General features: G+C 27.6%; 1 protein-coding gene across 1 annotated transcript in view; it reads left to right on the forward strand.

Annotated features, from left to right (window-relative positions):
* Window positions 1–4,031: 4,031 nt before the first annotated feature.
* LOC112689548 (histone-lysine N-methyltransferase 2C-like) overlaps window positions 4,032–20,365 on the forward strand; it is a 38,932-nt gene continuing 22,598 nt past the window's right edge. Inside the window, exons 1-27 of the mRNA XM_025563318.1 lie at window positions 4,032–4,357; window positions 6,981–7,287; window positions 7,415–7,535; window positions 7,608–7,724; window positions 7,778–7,999; window positions 8,102–8,484; window positions 8,571–8,693; window positions 8,779–8,945; window positions 9,075–9,452; window positions 9,517–9,771; window positions 9,862–10,074; window positions 10,137–10,318; window positions 10,439–10,603; window positions 11,305–11,675; window positions 11,749–12,263; window positions 12,349–12,474; window positions 13,475–13,595; window positions 13,669–13,791; window positions 14,807–15,013; window positions 15,071–15,188; window positions 15,292–15,518; window positions 15,587–15,711; window positions 17,097–17,831; window positions 19,079–19,217; window positions 19,294–19,421; window positions 19,491–20,054; window positions 20,121–20,360. Coding sequence (XP_025419103.1) covers window positions 6,984–7,287; window positions 7,415–7,535; window positions 7,608–7,724; window positions 7,778–7,999; window positions 8,102–8,484; window positions 8,571–8,693; window positions 8,779–8,945; window positions 9,075–9,452; window positions 9,517–9,771; window positions 9,862–10,074; window positions 10,137–10,318; window positions 10,439–10,603; window positions 11,305–11,675; window positions 11,749–12,263; window positions 12,349–12,474; window positions 13,475–13,595; window positions 13,669–13,791; window positions 14,807–15,013; window positions 15,071–15,188; window positions 15,292–15,518; window positions 15,587–15,711; window positions 17,097–17,831; window positions 19,079–19,217; window positions 19,294–19,421; window positions 19,491–20,054; window positions 20,121–20,360 — 6,369 coding nt within the window. The 5' untranslated portion in view covers window positions 4,032–4,357; window positions 6,981–6,983. The remainder of the gene's footprint in view (window positions 4,358–6,980; window positions 7,288–7,414; window positions 7,536–7,607; window positions 7,725–7,777; window positions 8,000–8,101; window positions 8,485–8,570; window positions 8,694–8,778; window positions 8,946–9,074; window positions 9,453–9,516; window positions 9,772–9,861; window positions 10,075–10,136; window positions 10,319–10,438; window positions 10,604–11,304; window positions 11,676–11,748; window positions 12,264–12,348; window positions 12,475–13,474; window positions 13,596–13,668; window positions 13,792–14,806; window positions 15,014–15,070; window positions 15,189–15,291; window positions 15,519–15,586; window positions 15,712–17,096; window positions 17,832–19,078; window positions 19,218–19,293; window positions 19,422–19,490; window positions 20,055–20,120; window positions 20,361–20,365) is intronic.

Here is a 20,365-nt window from a genome sequence, read left to right on the forward strand (position 1 = left end):
ATTGTTCAATTAAAACAACAAAATTGATTGAAAACAAATTAGTACTAAACAAAAATTCGAATTCAATATGTTATTTTAAATTCATTCAATTTTCAATGGATAATTTTTGTAATGTTGTTAAAATGTTAACGTTAAGGTTAACTTTCAAAGAGTATAAACATTTTAAATCAGTGAGGTCATTATTTGATAAAGATACTTATATTTCTTGATTTTTTATATTTATCAATAAAATACTTACCTAATTTTTATTTTTTTTCTTATAAAAATAGAAAATTACATATTGCCATTAAAAAATAAGAACAAACTCCGTATATTTCACAATTTAAAATTTTTATTTTATATTTGTTGAAATAATGTTTCTAATTGTAAAACTATAATTGTTTTTGGTTTTAAAAAATAAATAAATATATTATCTACCCTAATAATATCCTATAATTTAATTTTTATTAAATATGAAATATATCATTATGTAACATATTATTATTATTTTTTTTTTAAATTTCTTACCGAGGAATAAGAAATTATTTTATTGTTGTTTTATAATTAATTTATCTTAAATAATTGTCTCCATGATTATGCTATTATTTTACTGACTGTACAATAATTATACATTAATACAGGGCTTTTTCTAAGGATCTTTTCCTACTGCCCAAAAACTACATAAATAAAATTAACTAGCCAACGGTTAGGTTAGGTTACAACTCAGTGGCGTAGTCAAGGGGTGCTGAGGGGGGCTGCAGCCCTCCCCCCGGAATTTTAAGAAAATTATATTAACACGTTGACTGCCGTGAGGGGTCTATTGACCCATCATTTACCTTTACATATTGTTTAACGGAAATGTATTATATTAATTGCCCAGGAGGCCATGACAAAATATGTTTCCGTATGAAAGTGTATATTTTGACGGTTTTCATAATCCTACGTGGCCTAAAAATGATTTTAATCTTTAGGGTCCAAAGACCCCACAAAGCCCAATGGTAAAAGTATACTGTAGGGTTTATAGATCCCACAAAGCAATAATAGCAAATTACAAATTTTTAGTATGGCAGTCAACGTGTTAATGGTCTATGAAAATCGCTAAAAAAGTTATTTAAAATTTTTAGTATTTACACTTTACAGCTATCATTTAATCCATATATTATTGTGTATCGGTTGCGAATTCAACTTCAGAGTCAAAAATTGTCAGACTCCAGAGGCAGATTTCCAATGAAGTACTGTAGGCAGCTACCTATGGTGGTAAAATTTGAGGGTAGTAAATTCTGAGGTGTTTTATTACCAAATGTAATTTTAACACTAAAAGTATGAAAAAGAATTGGAAAATTAATTACATTATATTTACAAAAAATAATTGTATAATAATGGGTGCATTTTATTATTATGTTACCGTCGGAATTTCGGGGGAAAATAGATACCGACACTGTTATACTATAATACTATTTCGACTGTATATTAATAATCTTATGATGTTATTATGAAAAACTGTTATATTAAACTGTTCATAATATTGTTTATTAAAATTTAGTGGACATCCATTGACATTTTTTTTCATAAAAAATAAATAATAATAATAAAAATAGACTAATTAATAAAAGCGAAAAAAATAGTCTAAAAATTCAAATGGATGTAGGTACATACGTTTATATATATAATATCTAGATTAGGTATTTTAGAAAGGTTAATATAACTTCTTCACCTATTAAAGGAGGGGGAAATTGTTGGTGCCTTTAGCCGTGAAAAATATAAATCCGCCTCTGTCGAACTCGCATTATTATCTATTCATAGACATTGAAATTTCAGATGACCGAATACTTGATACATTTGTTAATAGCGGAAAGGCTTAAAGGTTAAAATTGTCACTTACATTTTTTATTATTTCATAATGAAATTAATTAAAAATGTTAAAAAGTAATTAAATAGATATTGTTAATTATTTTTATTTATCATATTATATTCATGTTTATGAAGTAGGAGTTTGTTTTATTATACAAAATGTTGATCTATCATATTATGTTCTATTAAAAAAAAAAAAAATCATTCCTATTTTTATTATTATTTTTTTTTTTAATAATTAATACGTGTAAAATAATTTATTTTAAATTACTATAAAATACAATATCCAAATTATTTAAAGTATACAAGGATATTAATAAATCAATATATGAAATCTAAAATCATAGGCGCGCGCAGACTACAAATTCCGGTCGAGCCTGGATAAAATTAATACCCCTAATTTTTTTCTAACACTTCAACGTAGTAGATTCTTTTTTAAAATAAAATAAATGTAGTATTTATATCTATACATAGTATCAAGTATAATATTGTTAATTTTAAGACATACATATACATATTTTTGAAGTTAAATGTAAAACTTTAAATTATTTAAAATTAAATGATATAAATACAATTAATTGATTTCCATGAACAAATTAAAACATAAATAGACATTTTACTATAGTAAGTATAAATTTTACTATGGCCACAAAAAAATGTCGGTCTCACCCGGCTCACCTCGTGCACACGCCTATGTATAAAATATTACTCTAGCATCCACATGTTAAACTTATGGAAGAACCTATCTAAACCACCGCTGTATAAAAATTGACCAGCTCCCCTCCCTCGAAGAAAACTCCTGGTTACACCACTGTTACAACCATGGTCAGAGTTCTAGGCAGTATACCTAGATAAAAAATCGGCTTGGATTCTAATAGTTATATTGAATAATGTAGGCGGATCCAAGTTTGGTTACCGTGAATCATGAAGGAATTATAAGTTATTTTACGGTAGGAATGTTACGTAAGTAACTACAGGACAGATAATGGTTTGTTTACCAAATTTCCAATGAGAGCAAAATATTTCACATAAGGAATTAATAATTTGAGAAAATACAATTTATAAGAAAATGAGGTCTGCCAATTTATTATCGTATGAACGTATTTTACATGACAACGCTATCCGTATTCTAGCCCTATTGAGCTACTAGAGTAAAGTTAATATTAAAACGAGGAATACTATCACACTATCTTAACAGTTTATAGTATACATATTACAAATAAGGTTAATCGGTTAACTGGAAAAATTTTTCAATTGTATGGTTGTCATAGATTTTTTATTAAGTGACACATTAGAGCGGATTATTTGCACATGTATGACAAATTTCGCATTAATCAAATGTCATTAAGGGTCAAGCATACGGTATTTACATTCCTATAATATTTGGACACACGACAGCAATTTATCTTAATTTGAAATTATCAACAAATAATACTATTTATTTGTATTTATGGTGGTAAATGGTTTTATTATCAAACAAAAATGACGCAACCAAGTTTATGGTATAACGTAAGATCGTAAAAATAATTACGATTAATATTAATAATGATCATACAAAACAATAGTAGCCATAAAACTGTAATACAGGAATTATACTGGTTAGCCGACACCGATTTAATTGAGAATACTATGAGAATATATGAGAATACTTTAATTTTTATTTATCTCGTATTTGACAAAAAATGGTAAAATTACACAAACCTATTAACTAATAGTTTTTTAGTTAATAGGTCTATGTAAAATTATATAAACTGATAAACTAGAACACTGTGGTACAAAAGTCCCAATAAACATTTGTCCTAAATCTTAATAACGTTTCTTCATTGATAAATATACAATATTATTAGCAATATATATATATATATATATATATATATATATATATAATATTATCTTATTATATTATATTATTAATATTGTATATTTAATCAATGGTTTCTTGTCCGTAGGTAGAAACAGATTTGTGATTTATTAAAAACAACTATTTGAGAAATTTCGTAGTATTAGAGTAATACTACAATCGTATTTTACTACAATTATTTTTTAAATGGGCAACGGAAAAACTTTCAGTCGATTTATTCTCGTTTTATGTTGATTTTCCATTATACCTCCAAAGAGTGGGAGGCGTGCGATACGCCGCAATGATGATATATTGGCAAGCCTGGCGTTGGCCCGCGGTGGTACCAGGCTGTTGTCGATTTGTTTTGATTATCCGATAATGTAAAAATGTTTTCCTCTTCCCCGTATTACTTTTCATTGGTTTTTGTATTCGCGTCGTTGTTTGCGCTTGCCGCGTTATACGACCGCCGCCGACGCTGACGACGACGACAATTCTTCGAACTCGATAATACCGACCGTTCTTGTGCCCCCGTCGTTTCGCGCCCATTCGTCGCCATGTGAGGAACTCTCGGCAAAAGCTCCGCGAAACGAATAGCGTCGCGCCCCCTCCCTGCTTCCCGGTGGCAACCCGATCTTTGGTGTATTATTATGTGTTTTGGACCGACCACAGTCACCGATCTAAGACTTCGTAAGTAATGTCTCTGCTGGATTTTGAATTTATTTGCGTACGGTATATTTTTATCATTTATATTACATATAACGCCGGTGACCGTGCAAATTAACGTCCCGTGAGCCGTGTTAATATTCGGCTCGTCGTCCCCATTGCTTACTGTTCTCACAGTCTGCTTATATCGTACGAATATTAAACTTGTCATTTGATAGACTGAATATGATAGAACCCAACTGACTGACAATACAATTTATTTGTTTTTAGTTTGATGACTGGTAGACACTTTCAGTAAATAATGCGGATTACCTCCTAAACAGCTTAAGACTCGCTTTTCCTGGTCAGACGATAAAAATTTATTTTTGTAAGGTATTTAAGAGTTTCCGAGTTTTATGTGTATAAAATTAAGCAATTGATAAATAATTTTGATTGTAGCCACAAGTGTTTTTTTAACTGTCATATTTGTAAACTTATATACATTTTTTGTACACTTCTATGAGATTAATATGCTTTTGATGGTAAGTGATTAGATTGATAAGTGTGGCGTGTTTTATAATTAAAAAATTAAATAATCTTATTTAATAAGAATATCATCTAAAAATCTATTTTTAATCAATATTTAATTACATTTTTTTAATTAAATGTTTTAATATATTTCGTATAAACTAAGAAGTTAAGTTAATTTGTTTAGATTAGGATTTTAAATTTCATTAAATATGCTTTTTAACTTTTTGAACTGAGTTTCTTAAATTATACTTCATGATTATATCTGATATAACATCCATTTTTCTTTGTTCTGAAATATATTATTTCTCGTTTGATGATTATTGAAAATATGGTATTTATTTATATATTCAAAATATTAGTTGTTGAAAGGTTATTTAAAATGTACTTAAATCAACAGAATTCTAAGAATAGTTTTTATTTGAAATTTGTGTTATTAGATAACCATAGAATCAATAAAAACTCCTATAATCTGAATAAACATTGACTTATGCTTAATGTGCCTGATTTAAGCCATAAAGTGGACTGTAGGTGTCATGTCATCATGCATTTGTTATAGTATTATTATAGTGTTCTTGATTTAACAAAATTTAGAAAACAAGTTGAATGGATAGGAAACTATTGATTTGTTGGATATATACTACATACACATAACTAATAAATTTTATGAAATAATTTATGGTCTTATTAAATTAATTGAATTATCATAAAATTTAGTTTTAAGTATACAAATAAAAGTTATCTTGTACAGTTTAAATAATACCACTAAATTGCACAAGTTCTATAGTAGTCTCCTGTAAAGTAGTCTTCCATAAAGAAAATCATATTTAATGATAACTGTATTAATTTGATATTGAGTTTGTAAACATTTGTGATGTATATGAAAGAAGAAACAGCTTGTTATTGATCATTGAAAATTACTATGAAATAAAATTAGTTAACCTTATCATTGAGTTATGTAAAATATCTTTACTTATACTTGTTCTCAATTCCCGTACTATCATTATTTTTAAAATCGTAAATTTAATGTTCACTGACAGCTTTCTAGTAAAAGCTACAATCCAAAATAAGACATTGTATTTATTTTAATTTTATTTTTATTTGATAAATACATTTTTTTTATAAAATATTAATAATGATAAACTTTTTAAGTAAAGAATAAATAAGTCATAAATATTATGTAAACAAATTGTATAGGTACATACTTAATATTTAATTAAATTAGAAATGTAAAATTATAGAATATTTGTAATAAGTAGCAAGAAGAAGCTTACTGAACCAATGTATGGTACAGGTCTGTTTTATGTGCAATTTGACATATACATTTTAAAATAGTTACATAGGTACCAATAATTATTAATGCAATAAAATGGTTAGTAATTTTTATTAAAATAAAGTGGAAAAATAACATTTATCATCTTGATTATTTTAAGCTATAAATATTTAAAAAAAACATATTTGACATCAATATGTAATAATTACTGAATTAAAAAGTGTTTCATAATTATCTACTACTTAATTATTAAATTAAAAAAAAAAAAAGTTAACGTTTAAGTTAGTTAAGTTTAGTTTGGTATGTAATTATTTAAACAATTTTATTGATTCAAATTTTAAAATTGTGATAATTTTATGATATTATTTTATAATAAATAACTATTTTTATTGGAAACATTTATTAGACTGTACATGATATTCTCTAACTTCATTTTAATTAATAATTAGATTTGTAATTAACAGATATTTAGTGGCATGCACAGAGAGGGATTATCCCCATGGGCTTTTTTTTTTTTAGTCTTAAATATTTAAAAACATATTTAAGAAATATGATGGGGTAGTCACGGTTAAATGGATTGGTGTTAATGAATATACATTGAGATATTCCATTATCTACAAAACAAATAATTGATGAATTTAGTGTAAAAGCCAGAAAGATGAATTTCCGCCTTGATTGCATTTTTTCTTTTGTATAATAATAAAGAATAAAGATAACAATACATTTTTATTTATGATATCCTCTCTATACCAAATTTCTGCTTATACCACTGCAGATATTAACAATAGTAATTTCATCAGAGAAAATTAGTTAATTACATTTTTATCAATTTAACTACATTTACATTAACATTTTTTTTTTTTTTAGAAAATGGACAATGACAAAACTAAAATGTCTAAGTCATCTATAGATAAATCTGATGAAATGGATATAGATGAAGATCCTTGCTCAGACGAAGATATTGACAATGGTGCTCCTATGTTGGATGATGATGACGACGATGATGATGATGGTGAGGAGGAGGATGATGATGATGATGATAATGAAGATATGGATGATGATCCAGATTATCAAGAAGAAGATGGTTCACGTGTTTCTACAGAAGCAGCTTCTATATCAGTAGATGAAACCTCTTCTAATCAAACTCCTATAGATGTTAATGTTAAGACAGAAGGTATATTGTTTATAGATTATCTTTTTTCCTTATAAATAATATAAAAAACATAGAAAAACGGTTCACCTAATTCATAAATTGAGTTATAACACATTTGTCAATGATATATAATTTTTTTTATTTTTAGAAGGTAACTTTGAAGAAGCAACATCTTGTTCACCAGTCAGAAATACTCTTGCACCCTTAACATCTTATGAAAGTCCTTTACAAATGAAAAAATTGAATTTAAAAATTAAAAGATGGAGAAGGTTATATATAAATAAATCTTAAATATATGAATATATTAGTAAAATATATTTCTTTTTTCTTATCTATTATAGGGAAGATGCTGAAGGTAAATCTCCAAATGTTTCTCGAACAGATGAAATTACCCCACCTACTTCATTGACTGTAGATCCTTCTATTGATGATAGAAGTGTATTGTATCAAGAGACTTGGTAAATAGTTGAATTATTTATTTTGATTTTCATATTAATATTTTAATGTTTAGGCCAGGAAAGGTATGTGCGTTTTGTAATTTGGGGGAACGAAGTCAACTTGGACAAGGACCTCTTTTAAGGTTAGATTGGGAAAAAGAATTTAAATCAACATTAGATGAGTTCATTAAACAATTGGTAACTAAACAATTAACTCCAATGCCATTACAATCACCAACTGCTGAAATGACACCTATTGTACAATATAGAAGGCAAAAGTCTGCTGCAAAATTCAAGTGAGTTTTAGTTTTATTTTTTATAAATGGATATTTATTGGCCAAAAAAATTTAGTAACATTTTTATATTTTGGTTGATTTTCTTTTATATTTTAATTTTAGACAACAACAATTTTCAACTAGTAGTTTTGAACCTGTGGATGAACTTAGTGTTATTGGTCATTTGGATGTTCCCGATTTAAATTTGTTATTTGAACAATTTGAATCTAATGGTTATGTCTATGTTCACCAGTTTTGTGCTACCTGGACTCAGGGTATAAAATGTGATGTTGCTGATTCATTAGAAAATGTGCCTGAACTTATTTTAGAGAGCTTAATGCGACGGTGTACTTATTGTGGCCACCTAGGTGCAAGTGCTCCGTGTACATATACTAATTGTTTAAAATTTTTTCACTATCCTTGTATTTTTGCTTCGGCTTCATTTCAAGAGATGAGTGTTCCAGCTTTAATATGCAATTCTCACCTTGATCATGTTCCTTTAATGGGTAAGTCAAGTGCAAAATTTTCAACTTAAAAATATCTAATAAAAGAATAATTATTAATGATTTAATATAAATTATTTTATTTTTAGAACTATCTGCTAATGTTGCTTGTGGTATTTGTTCGACACTTGGAGATGTTTCTAATCTAATGATGTGTACAGTATGTGGTAACCATTATCATGGTGTTTGTATTGGTTTAGCTTTACTCCCAGGTATGATTAAGTAAATTTAAAATAAGTTTTTCTTTTTTTATTTTAATTTTATTTTATTTTTATTAATATTTATGTATTTATAAAGGAGTAAGAGCTGGATGGCAATGTGGTAATTGTCGGATTTGTCAAGTTTGTCGGCAACCAGCTGAACAAACTAAAGTTATGCTATGTGAAGGTTGTGATAAAGCCTATCACCCTGGGTGTTTGAGACCTCAAGTGACAACAATACCTAAAATTGGATGGAAATGCAAAGTAATTAAATATATTTTTATTTTAACGAATTAATATAGTTTGAAATTTTAAAAATTCAAAAAATTAATAGAATTCAAATATTTTCTAAGTAAAATGGTACTAAGCTTTTGTATTGATTATTGTTTTCAGTGTTGTCGTGTATGCACTGACTGTGGTTCTCGTACTCCAGGTGCAGGATTATCTTCTCGATGGCATGCTCATTATACAGTTTGTGATTCATGTTATCAACAACGCAATAAAGGTTCTTCATGTCCACTTTGTCATCGAGCTTACCGAGCTGCTGCTCATCGAGAAATGGTTCAATGCATCTCATGTCGAAAATATATTCATGGTGCTTGTGATCCTGAAGCTGAATACATAACTAGCCACAGTAAAAGTTCAGCATCTGAATATATGTGTCCAATATGTAAAAATGTTGTACAGCAACGTCGTGATGGTTATGATGAATTTGGAGATTCTAATAGCTCAATAGATGTTTTTCAACCTGAACATGACTCTGAATATAAGGTTACTGTTAAATATTGAACTATTTTAAATTTCTATAACAAATAATGTTGTATTTTGTTTATAGAATAGCAAAGATTTTGATGATAATCGATTGGGTGGCTATGGTTTGGGTAAAGGAAAGCCATTTGCTGCAAGTAAAGTAGCTAAAAAACGACTATTGCTTTCCGGATATGCTGGTCGTGCTAAAGGCTTAGGGAAGTTAACTGCTGCATTAAAACCTATGTACCAAAAAAAAGGACAACGACTTGTTGAGTTCCCAAGAAAAAGACCTCGAGGTAGAATGCGTGGCATATTTGGTGTACCTGGTCTTGGATTACAAGTAAGTTTCTATAGAGGACTAAAATCAACCATTTAATTTTTAAGTCATTCTATTTTTTTGATTAAATGTAATTTTAAATTATTCTTTTAGAGACCTTTGTCGGATGTCAGTGCCAAAAATTCTTTAAACGATATCGATCCTAATAATGAAAATCGTATTGTTTTATGCTCAGCTAAGGATAAATTTGTACTTGGTCAAGATATATGTGTTATGTGTGGATCCTTAGGTACAGATCAAGAAGCTTGTCTTATTTCATGTTCACAATGTGGTCAGTGCTATCATCCATTTTGTGTTAATGTTAAAGTGAGTTGTTACTAAGAATTAAGTTTTTAAAAAATATATTTCTTAATATTAACATTTTTTAGGTAACTAAAGTTATTCTTCAAAAAGGATGGAGATGTTTAGATTGTACAGTTTGTGAAGGGTGTGGACAACGTAATGATGAGTCTAGACTTATACTTTGTGATGAATGTGATATTTCATACCATATTTATTGTACAGATCCAAAACTTGATTATGTTCCTAGAGGAACTTGGAAATGCAAGTGGTAAGTGTAAATTATTAAGTTAATTTTATATATTATATTTTAATTATTTATATTTTATTTTTTGTATTATATTATTTAACATTATGTTTTGTTATTAACATTAAAAATTTGTTTATAAAGGTGTGCTCAGTGCTTGACATGTGGCTCTAATGATCCAGGGTTTAATTGTTCTTGGTTGAATAATTATACCGAATGTGGACCTTGTGCATCTCGTAGTATCTGTCCATCATGTCAAGAATCATATACTGATAATCAATTGATTATTAAATGCTCTCAGTGTGACAGGTACATTTTTAATTTTAATACACTAGAATCTTCGGTAATCCGGCACATATCAGACCACGCTACTGTTGGATTAACAAAAACGCCAGAGTTCACATAAAAACGCATTTTTATTCATATTAAAAAATGAATAATTTTATTATATTTTATTATAACATATAAATAATACATACATGCGGTGCAATTAATATTTTGATGGGACATGTCTTAAAAAATGTTTTGCACATACTTTTCAAACTTGTTATTTTTGAAAAAAAATTTTATTTTTTTGCTAGTTTTTCTTATATCATATATTTTAGCATAGCCTAATCCAAATTGGTTAGCGAGGTTTACTAATTTTTTACCATTTTCTAATTTATTTTAAATTTTTAGTTTCTTGATTAAAGTTAAAGTAGTATGTTTTCGTTTTCTTTGTTGCGACTTTTTAATACGTTATACAACACAATATCTAATCCGTCCGGTACACAATAAACACACAATACTTCAACGTTAACTGAATAAAAATAAAATATCAAATAGGTTTATACAGATTTAATCTGTTATTACTTAGTTTTATCTAACGGTTTATTGTTATGATAGTAAATTTATATATATAAATACATATTGGTACATATAGGTTAATATAGCCTGATTATCAAATGACTGGATTACCTACCAAGATTCCTAAATCTATAATGATAATCATCATTAGTATGGTTTTTTAGATGGCTCCATGGAAAATGTGATAAGATTGAAAACGATGATGATGCAGAAAAGTGTGCTGAAGAAGGATATGCTTGTTTATTATGTCGCCCTCGAGGAACAGCTCCTCCTCATTTATCCTATGTTTCAAGTCCTAAAATCAAACAGAAAATTTCATCACGTGATAATAGCCCAGATGGATCCAGGATAACAAATGAATACTGTATGGATGGTATTTATTTATCTGAATCGGGTATTCAACATATGAAGTATCTAACCAGTGGTATAGAAATATCTCATCAGCGTAAAAAACGTAAAGATTTGAAAAAAGTCCAGTTGGAAAAAGAAGCTGCAATAATGGCAGCTATTGAATCTGTTGTATGTAATAGTAGAGGTTAGAATTTATTTATTTATGTTTATGGGTATAGTGATAATAATAATAATTAATTATATATTTTATAATTTAGATATTATTAATGATTCTATAAAGCAACATGATGATGTCTATAAAATGGATTTTGATGATATAAAGGAAGAACCAAGTGAACCAGAACCAATATATAAAGAAGGGATGGTAGTACCTCCTCGCGATGATGGGCGTCCACCTGAACCACCAGAAGGTTTTAGTATTTTGACATTGGAATCAGGTGTAATGGTTTTACGTCGAAAACGAGTTAGAAATCTTCAGAAACTAGGCATTGGTGGATTTATTGTTAGAGGACGTATGCCTCGAGCTAAAGACAAAGAAGAAGAAATGACTCATGATATTGATGGTGAAGACAATAAACCTAGGCGAAAACCTAATCGTTGGAGAAAACCAAAAAGTAAAATTGCTGAAAATTATCCAAATTATATTCAAGATGCATTTTTTGGTCGAGATTTGTTGGATGCATGCAATGTTGCTGCGCAGATATTAGATAGTAGTGAGTCTGAAGAAGTAGAAGAAAAAGATGGAGTTATTAAAACCATTGAACTTTCTCAGGTATGATGAGTATTTTTAAAAGTATTTGAAATCATATATTCTTAATTTATAAAATCTGAATAATACACTAATTTGTTTTTATTAGGCTGAATTAAAAATTATGGATGAGGTTAAAGCTAAACAACAAGCCAAAGAAGAAGTAATCAAAAAATGTTTAAATATTAAAGAAGAAATAAGTGAAGCAAATGAACAACCAAAAATTATTGAAAAGGTAATTTATAAATAATTAAGATTTAGGAAAATAACCAATAAATAATAGTAGTAGTACATAGATTCAAGCATTAATTGATTAAAATAGTGTACACAATGTTAGGAAAAGATTTTTCACTCTTGATCTGTACATTATATAGCACATACTAACACTAATTCAAATATTTATTTAAAATATATAATAATGGAAAATGCCTGTTGTAAGTTGTGGGTAAAATGTGGAATGTTTTACCATGATGTGTTATTTTTTTTGTTTTGAGATTTTAACCATTATTGTCTCATTTATTAACTTTTTTTCTGATAATTAATGTTGTCAAACTAATGTGTTAGGAATTACATTTTTTAATTTCTGTAAAATTTTCTTAATATAATAATATTATCTTCTAATATTTAAGGAAATCTGACAAAATAACTAACAAAAAGTTACAATAAATAACCGTAAACTATTATAGGACAACAGTTTTCAGAATTGCATTTTTTTTCATCAATACTTAAAAAATAATTATTGTAAAGATTTAAAATGTTCATTAAATGTTAATTTAGCAATTTTCAGAGATTATAATTTTGGCTTTTATGTGGCATTAATAGTCACTTGATATTTTTTTTTTTCAAATCTTAATCTGTTCAAAATTTTTTATTTTTTTAAATTTCTCATTGAAATGACCGAGGTTTTTGTTTCAATGTCCCTTTCATTTAGAGAGTAAAGTGAAGTATTACTTGTTCCTCTTTCTTTAAATAGAGAATATTATGTGTGTGGACTTTACTCCCAGTGAATTTGATTCGGTAGGAAGCTGTGTAGAATAAGCAGAACGTTGGAAGGAGAGAGAAAGAACCTAGGGAATTAATTCTGTAGAATGTTTTTTGCATTAAGTCTGGTTTGAACCACAATGCACCACACTGCTCCTTGGTTATAAATTAATTTACTTATAATTTTTGGTTTTAATATTTGAAAATGTTATATATGACTCAAATTGGTCTTCAAATTAAATTTTTGTTTTCAGAAAAAAGATATTTCTTCTTCAAATGAAAATGATACCCTTAAAGATATTTTATTGTCTGATAATTTATTAGATTCCATTATGAATGAACAAAGTAGTAGTAATATTAAGACAGAGATGGAAGGTATGTATATTATGGTTTTCAAATAATTAAATTTAAAATTAAGTATTTTAATTTATTACACCAATTGATTTAGATGCTGGTTTAGTTGTCGAAGAACCTGATACAAGTGAAACCACTAGTTCTTCAGCTCAAAAAGATGAATTTAGTGAAATATTAGGATCCCATTTTAACCTTGATTCTATGGTCAGGGAGACAGGTATATTAATATTTTGAAATTTCTTAGAACTGTAGTAATATCAATAGTTATTTGAATAAAATGAAGTTTAAAAAATATTTAATATTAGTTTTCATATTAGTGGTAGGCATATTCGGATTTTAAAATTCTGAATCATCAGAATTTCATAAATTATCCAACTCAATTTTGCTGTTCAATGACTCATTTTTATATTCCCTTAAATTTAATTCTATAACAATATTTGTAGAGATGGGTAAAAAGTTTGAAACATTGATGTTCCGATGTATCGATGTATCTACATTTGAAACATTGATGTTGGTGATCGATATTTTCGATAAAAACATTGATGTTTAAAAAATCGAAGTTTACCTTAATAAGTTTTAAGAAAAATTGTATCTATGTTATATGTATATATGTTAAATATAAATTGTAAAATGTTTAAATAAATATGTTATTTAAACATTGGACTTCAGATTAGAAAAAAATCAATTTTTTTTTCAACACATCGCAATAAAAACATCAATGTTTTTAAAAAGTTGATATATTTTGCCCATCTCTACATATTTGAGACACATTCTAACTCATCTTAACTCAACAATTTAATAACTTAATGTTTTAGTAATTAAAAATGAATTATAAAAACTGTTGAAGTTATGATAATTATACTACAATTTATAAAACATGATATTAATTGGTTATTAAATTTTCACTACAATAAAATAAAATTAAGTTTACTAAAAATTTAAAATAATTATAAGTCACATAAAAAGCTAATCCATAAATCCGTATTAAGATATCTGGATATTCAAAAAATTAAATTCCATGCCTCATCCCTAATTCATATACACCAAACAATCCCTTGGCTTTTTTTTTTCAAAATTAATTATGATTGACTTGTATTTATTGAGAAATAAATTTTTAAATGGTTTTTTTAAATATGTACATATCTCATTTTTAATTTATTTTTTATTAATTAAATAGTGAAATATATTTGTTATAAATTAAATTCACTTAATAAAATGTTTTTCATTTTAAGGTTTACCTAATATGGATAGTAAAGATGTTGAAGAGATATTTAAAGTAGTTTTAACTGATGATGCTTCACAAGATTCACAAGATCCAAATAATTCTAATATGTTGATAATGGGTGATAGTAATATTGGTACCATCCCTCAAGCCCAAAATGGAATTGTTATGGCTCAAAATCAGAATCGTACACCAATTATGTCTCCATCTCGTACAAGTAAATGATTTTTAGTTTAACTTTTAAATTTTAGTTTATAATTCAAATATGTTTTAGGTTTACCAACTAATATGTCTCGAGGAAAAGTACCAGCGCCAGCATTGCCACCTGTAGTTACCAATATGCCTTCTCCTATTTATCCAGCAATGTCGCCATATCATTCAGAGTATAGCAAGTAAGTAATTATTTTATTTCTGATATAAAATAAATGTATTATATATTTGAAAATTCTTATTTAAACATATTTAACTTAATTGTCCATTTTTTTAATTTTATAGTAGTCCATCCCAATTTAGTCCAGCATTTTCTGAACCTCATAGTCCTTGGGTTCAAAGTGGTGGTGAAGATAGTTTAGAAGGTGTTGGATCTCAGTCTTCAGCTTTAAATAATAATCAAAGAAATTCCCAAAAAATGGAAGCAGATGAAGCACTAGGATCCAAAGCTTCTATATCAGCTGTATTATATGCTAATCTTACGCATCCTGAGTGGAAAACAGAATTCCCTTGTATGTTATATATTAATGTTTATAGTAATATTTTATTTATATATGTTATAATTTTTTAAAAACTATAGCCTGGCCTGAAAGATCGAGACAAATATTAAAAAAATGGAGAACGTTATCTCCAGAACAGAAAAGTCCCTTTTTATTAAAAGCAAGAGAAAATAGAACTAATTTGAGACAAAAGAAAGCACAGCAGGTAAGCTTAAAACATTATGTAAAATTTTTTTTTAGAGAACTTATTTATATTAATCAGCATATCATTATGGTATATGAAAATCATGGATTCATTAAAGTATTCAAATTGGGAGCTTAAAACTTATAATAGGTGGAAAAAATAAGCGTGTACTTTAAATTAAGAAATAATGTTATTTTTTTAAAGTTCCTATATTTAAAGTGAAGCTTTTTTTATTGGGGCTTAAGTTAAAAATTATTTGTGTGTGCTTGTGTGACTTGACCAAAGCGCTTTTGGTTACTATAAAATACAACAAATCATCTTATATTACTCATGTTTTTAAGGCTAATCACAAATTACAGCGTTTTGCACATTTTTAGGATTTATTGAAACAGACAATTTAAAACAATATTGGTTTTATTTTATTGGTTATGTCTAGTTGTTGATTAATTTTTAAGCACTAGTAATTTTTACACTGCAATTTTAGATTTAAATAATTCACATAAATCCAAAATTATTTAAGAAATAGAATTATCGATTTTGGAATTATTCCGTACTGTTTTTAAGTCCTATTTAAGTTGCCACTTATTTTTATGATTATGCACATAGATTGTTTCCTACATACTACTTATTAAATGTTTTAAATTATTTTTTTTTAAACAAATATAGATATGTGTTACATGTTAACTAGAACATTTTTATACTTATTCATGAAATTTTATTGATTTTGAGTTTTGAGTTAAAATGAATGCAAGTATTTTTCTTAATAAAATTTGAACTATAGTACATATAATATATTTTTTTTGTTATAAGCTAGGATTGTCTGATAATTTAACTTATATTTGATAACTTGGATAACTCAACAATTGTTCATACTAAATAAATTGTATTTTGTATATTTTTTAGTTCTAAATGCATATTTTCATTGATTTTGATGAATTAAGTCTAAGTAATAATACTATTGTTTGTTTGGTAAATTTTTACATTGTAACATTTTTTTTAAATAGATAACCCATAGCATTATTATTTTGCAATTTTTTTATCAACCGTCCCATTTTCTTCATTGATTTCTTGATATTTAAATATAGCATTTTTCTATTTTCATTTCATATTTGAATTAATATATATTTAAGAGTTTTTTTGAACAGTATTTTTCCATTTCTACTTATATAATTATTTTTCAATCTATAAGTACATTTAAATTAGTAACATACATTTTTTTTTCAATAAAAATAAGATTAAAAATAAATTATTAAAAAAACTCATTTTTTGATTATTAATCCTTCAATAAAAATTGACAGCGAATAGACATTGTTAAAAGTATTAGCATCTATAGTTTATATGTTCTCATTGTATTGCTTTTGGGATTTGTTTCTTTAATGGCATCCATTCTATAACAACACAAACAGGCCGTGAAGGATGACAGTACCAGTGGCGACAACCGGACCAGTTCAACATCTAGTGCTACCCAGAGTCCGACGATTAACAATGGAGAGGTGTGTCCCACCAAAGAACTGATGCAACCTGCAATACTTATTGCCGCTGGTGATGGTCATACTAACTCGCAATCGCCTCAGCCTTCTGATCCTGAACCAGAATCCAACCCACCCCAGCAAACATTTCCTACAACTATCCCTACTCATCCATCAACAATACAATATATACCAGTGCTACCAAATCCTCCATCGCCTAATCCTGTTAATTTGCGCACCATTCACATCATTCCCGCAGAAAAAAATTCATCTGAACCTATTCAATATCAATATGTAGCATCAGGGTCATCTGAAAGAGGGACTTTACATTATCCACCTAATAGTATTCATATAATACAAACAGTTCCTTCATTAATAATGTCCAATTCTATATTAGCTACTATAGATACTAAAAATCAAACAGATTCACGTAACAACCTATTACATATAATAACATCGCAGCCAACTGGTACTATACGTAATGTTCAGTTGGTAAGAAATGAATCATCATCAGCTGGCACTGAGGGCGCTAAAACTAACATAACTGCTAGCAGTACTAACAATTCAGTCAGCACTTCACCTCCGCTGTCTGACCAACAAATACGCGTACTAACACCGTCTGAGATAATGCGCACACTCCCGTCCCTTGGTCAAGAGACTTATGACCCTGTGGTGAGCGTTCTCTTGCACGTTCTGGGAAATTATTTTCTTTGGATATTTTGTCTGTTCATTTTGTCTCTTCTTTTATTTTTTAAATTATCTTACATTTTATTTATATTTTTTAGTATAATCCCAGCTACTGTCATACATGCTTCTAAACCCGTAAATTATTTTAGTATTTAATATTTAACAACTTTTGTTGTTTTTATTATCTCATTATGTGTTGAGATTTTAAAATGCTGTTATTGGTTTAATTGCATTAGGTATTTTTAGTAACATTTTTGATTATTATTGTAATACTTAAACAATTATTATTGTTTAACATTATTGGTAATGGATTTAAATTATAGTAATTTTAAATTAATAATGTGTTTTGAAAGTGTAGGTCAAATACAGCATTGAATTATTTTGTTTTTTGTTTTTTAATGTTTTTATTTGAACTCAATCTAAATTGTTTGATTTGTTATTGATTTTATGTTTTGAATAGGGTTTTTGAATATATATTAAATTAATGATTTAATAAAATTATTGCAAAATACTATCATTATATTATATTTAAAGAATATATTTAATTATGCTCTTACAAGATAAATTCATAATTAACATTAATAGAAATTTAATATAAATGTCAAATTATCATGTTTGATATAGAGTTAAATATTATGTGACTTCTTTAAGTATCCTAAATAAATTTACTGTCTAATATTACAATTAAATATAAATTTAAATGTAATTGTAACTTGTGTAATTGTCATACATTTTCTAACACATTTATTTTATATTTGATATTTTAAATGCTGTAGAAATAGTTAACAAAATTGGCATGTTGTGATATATTTTGTAGAATATAAAGCTTGTTTTGAGTTTTATAAGTAGTTAATTAAATTATTTGGTGTGTGGATAATATTACATTTGTACTATTGAAAATAATGTATTGTTTAACACATCATAGATAGTGGATGTTTTTATAGGATACTATACAAAATATAATAAATAGACAAGCAAAATATGTAGGCCTTATAAATGGGACTTTGGTGAATGTTCTTCTAAATGAATAAATAAAATTGAATTTGTTTATTATCTTTTAGTTTTTTTGTTTTGTCAAATGCATTAATAATAAAAAAATAATTAATTAAATTAATAATCGGAAAAGCTTTTTTTTTTACCAATATTTGTTTCTTCATATTTTCAAACTTATTGTGTTTTAATTTTAATAAAGAAGTTTAGGAACACTATTAATATTTATTTTATGGTAATAGGATCAAGATAAAATGATTTCTCAACAAAGATCTCGTGAAGCAGAAAATGAACGTCAATGGAAACAATTACAAGCAATGCGACAACAACAGGCACAAGCAGCTCAACAGCAACAAGTAATGCAAGATCAACGTAGTCAAGGTATATTGTTTAGTTAACTTGAGTTTTATTGTTTTGTTAATTAACGAGTTAATAAAAATGTCTTATTATTATTAAGTATATCAAAGAGTACCAGCTCACCAAAGAAATCTTACTATTGACACAAATCAGTTTACTAATTCAGACCAACAAGTGTTAGTTCATACATCAAATTTAACTACTCAGTTACAAGTTTCTACTAATCAGGTATTTGCCGATAAATGTTGTGTATAAAGCATTGTATTAACATGTCAATAACTATTTATAATTTCTTAGGATGGTTCTTTGACTCCTCTACAAAGCCCTAGTAGTGTGAATTCTCAACAACAATCTAGATCACCATATCCTTCTCCTGTATTAAAAGTAACTAGAGTTGTAAGTCCAGCATCAGCATCACCATCTCCTCAATATACACGTTCGCAATTAACACCTGGGTCAACAGACTTGTTTAGTCCGCCAATATCTACTACTTCGGTAGTTCAACAACAAAGAAATACTCATTTTAATCCCTCATCTCCCAGAGGCCGTGAAGATGTTTTTTCATCACCTCAAGCTAATCAAGAAATGACCAGACATCTAAGGGAATTACTTCAAAAACAGCAATTTAAAAAAGAAACAACTGCTGATCAGCGTGCATGGAATTCAGATGATACGTCTAATCAAGAAATCAATACTCAAAATGCAGTACAAAGTCAAGATTTTGAAACTTCTTCTGGACCCACTTTTCGTCAGCCCTTACCACCTAGTGCAGTTAAAGCTCAACGAATGCCATTTCAACAAATGGGTGCTCCAAATGCTCAAATGGTTATTCGACATAGAGTTCAAGATCCAAAATTTCAAGTAAAATAATATTATTTATCTATGTATATATTGATTTTAAATAATATTTTTTTTCAAATTTTTTAGCTATTAGATCCTCGGTTTCGTTTATTAATTCAACAACGACCTACTACTGGTACAGTTAATAATAGCATAAACACTTCCCAATTTGGTGTTCCTGGTATTAAAAGTCCGATTACTCAACAAGCATTGACCCAACAAAATGCTAGACCTTATGAAATAATGCAACAACAACATCAACAGCAGCAGCAGCAGCAGCAGCAGCAACAACAACAACAACAACAACAACAACAACAACAACAACAACAACA

This window comes from Sipha flava, unplaced genomic scaffold (genome assembly GCF_003268045.1).
Source record: "Sipha flava isolate LNK unplaced genomic scaffold, YSA_version1 44_pilon_pilon, whole genome shotgun sequence".
Classification (NCBI taxonomy): Eukaryota; Metazoa; Arthropoda; class Insecta; order Hemiptera; family Aphididae; genus Sipha; species Sipha flava.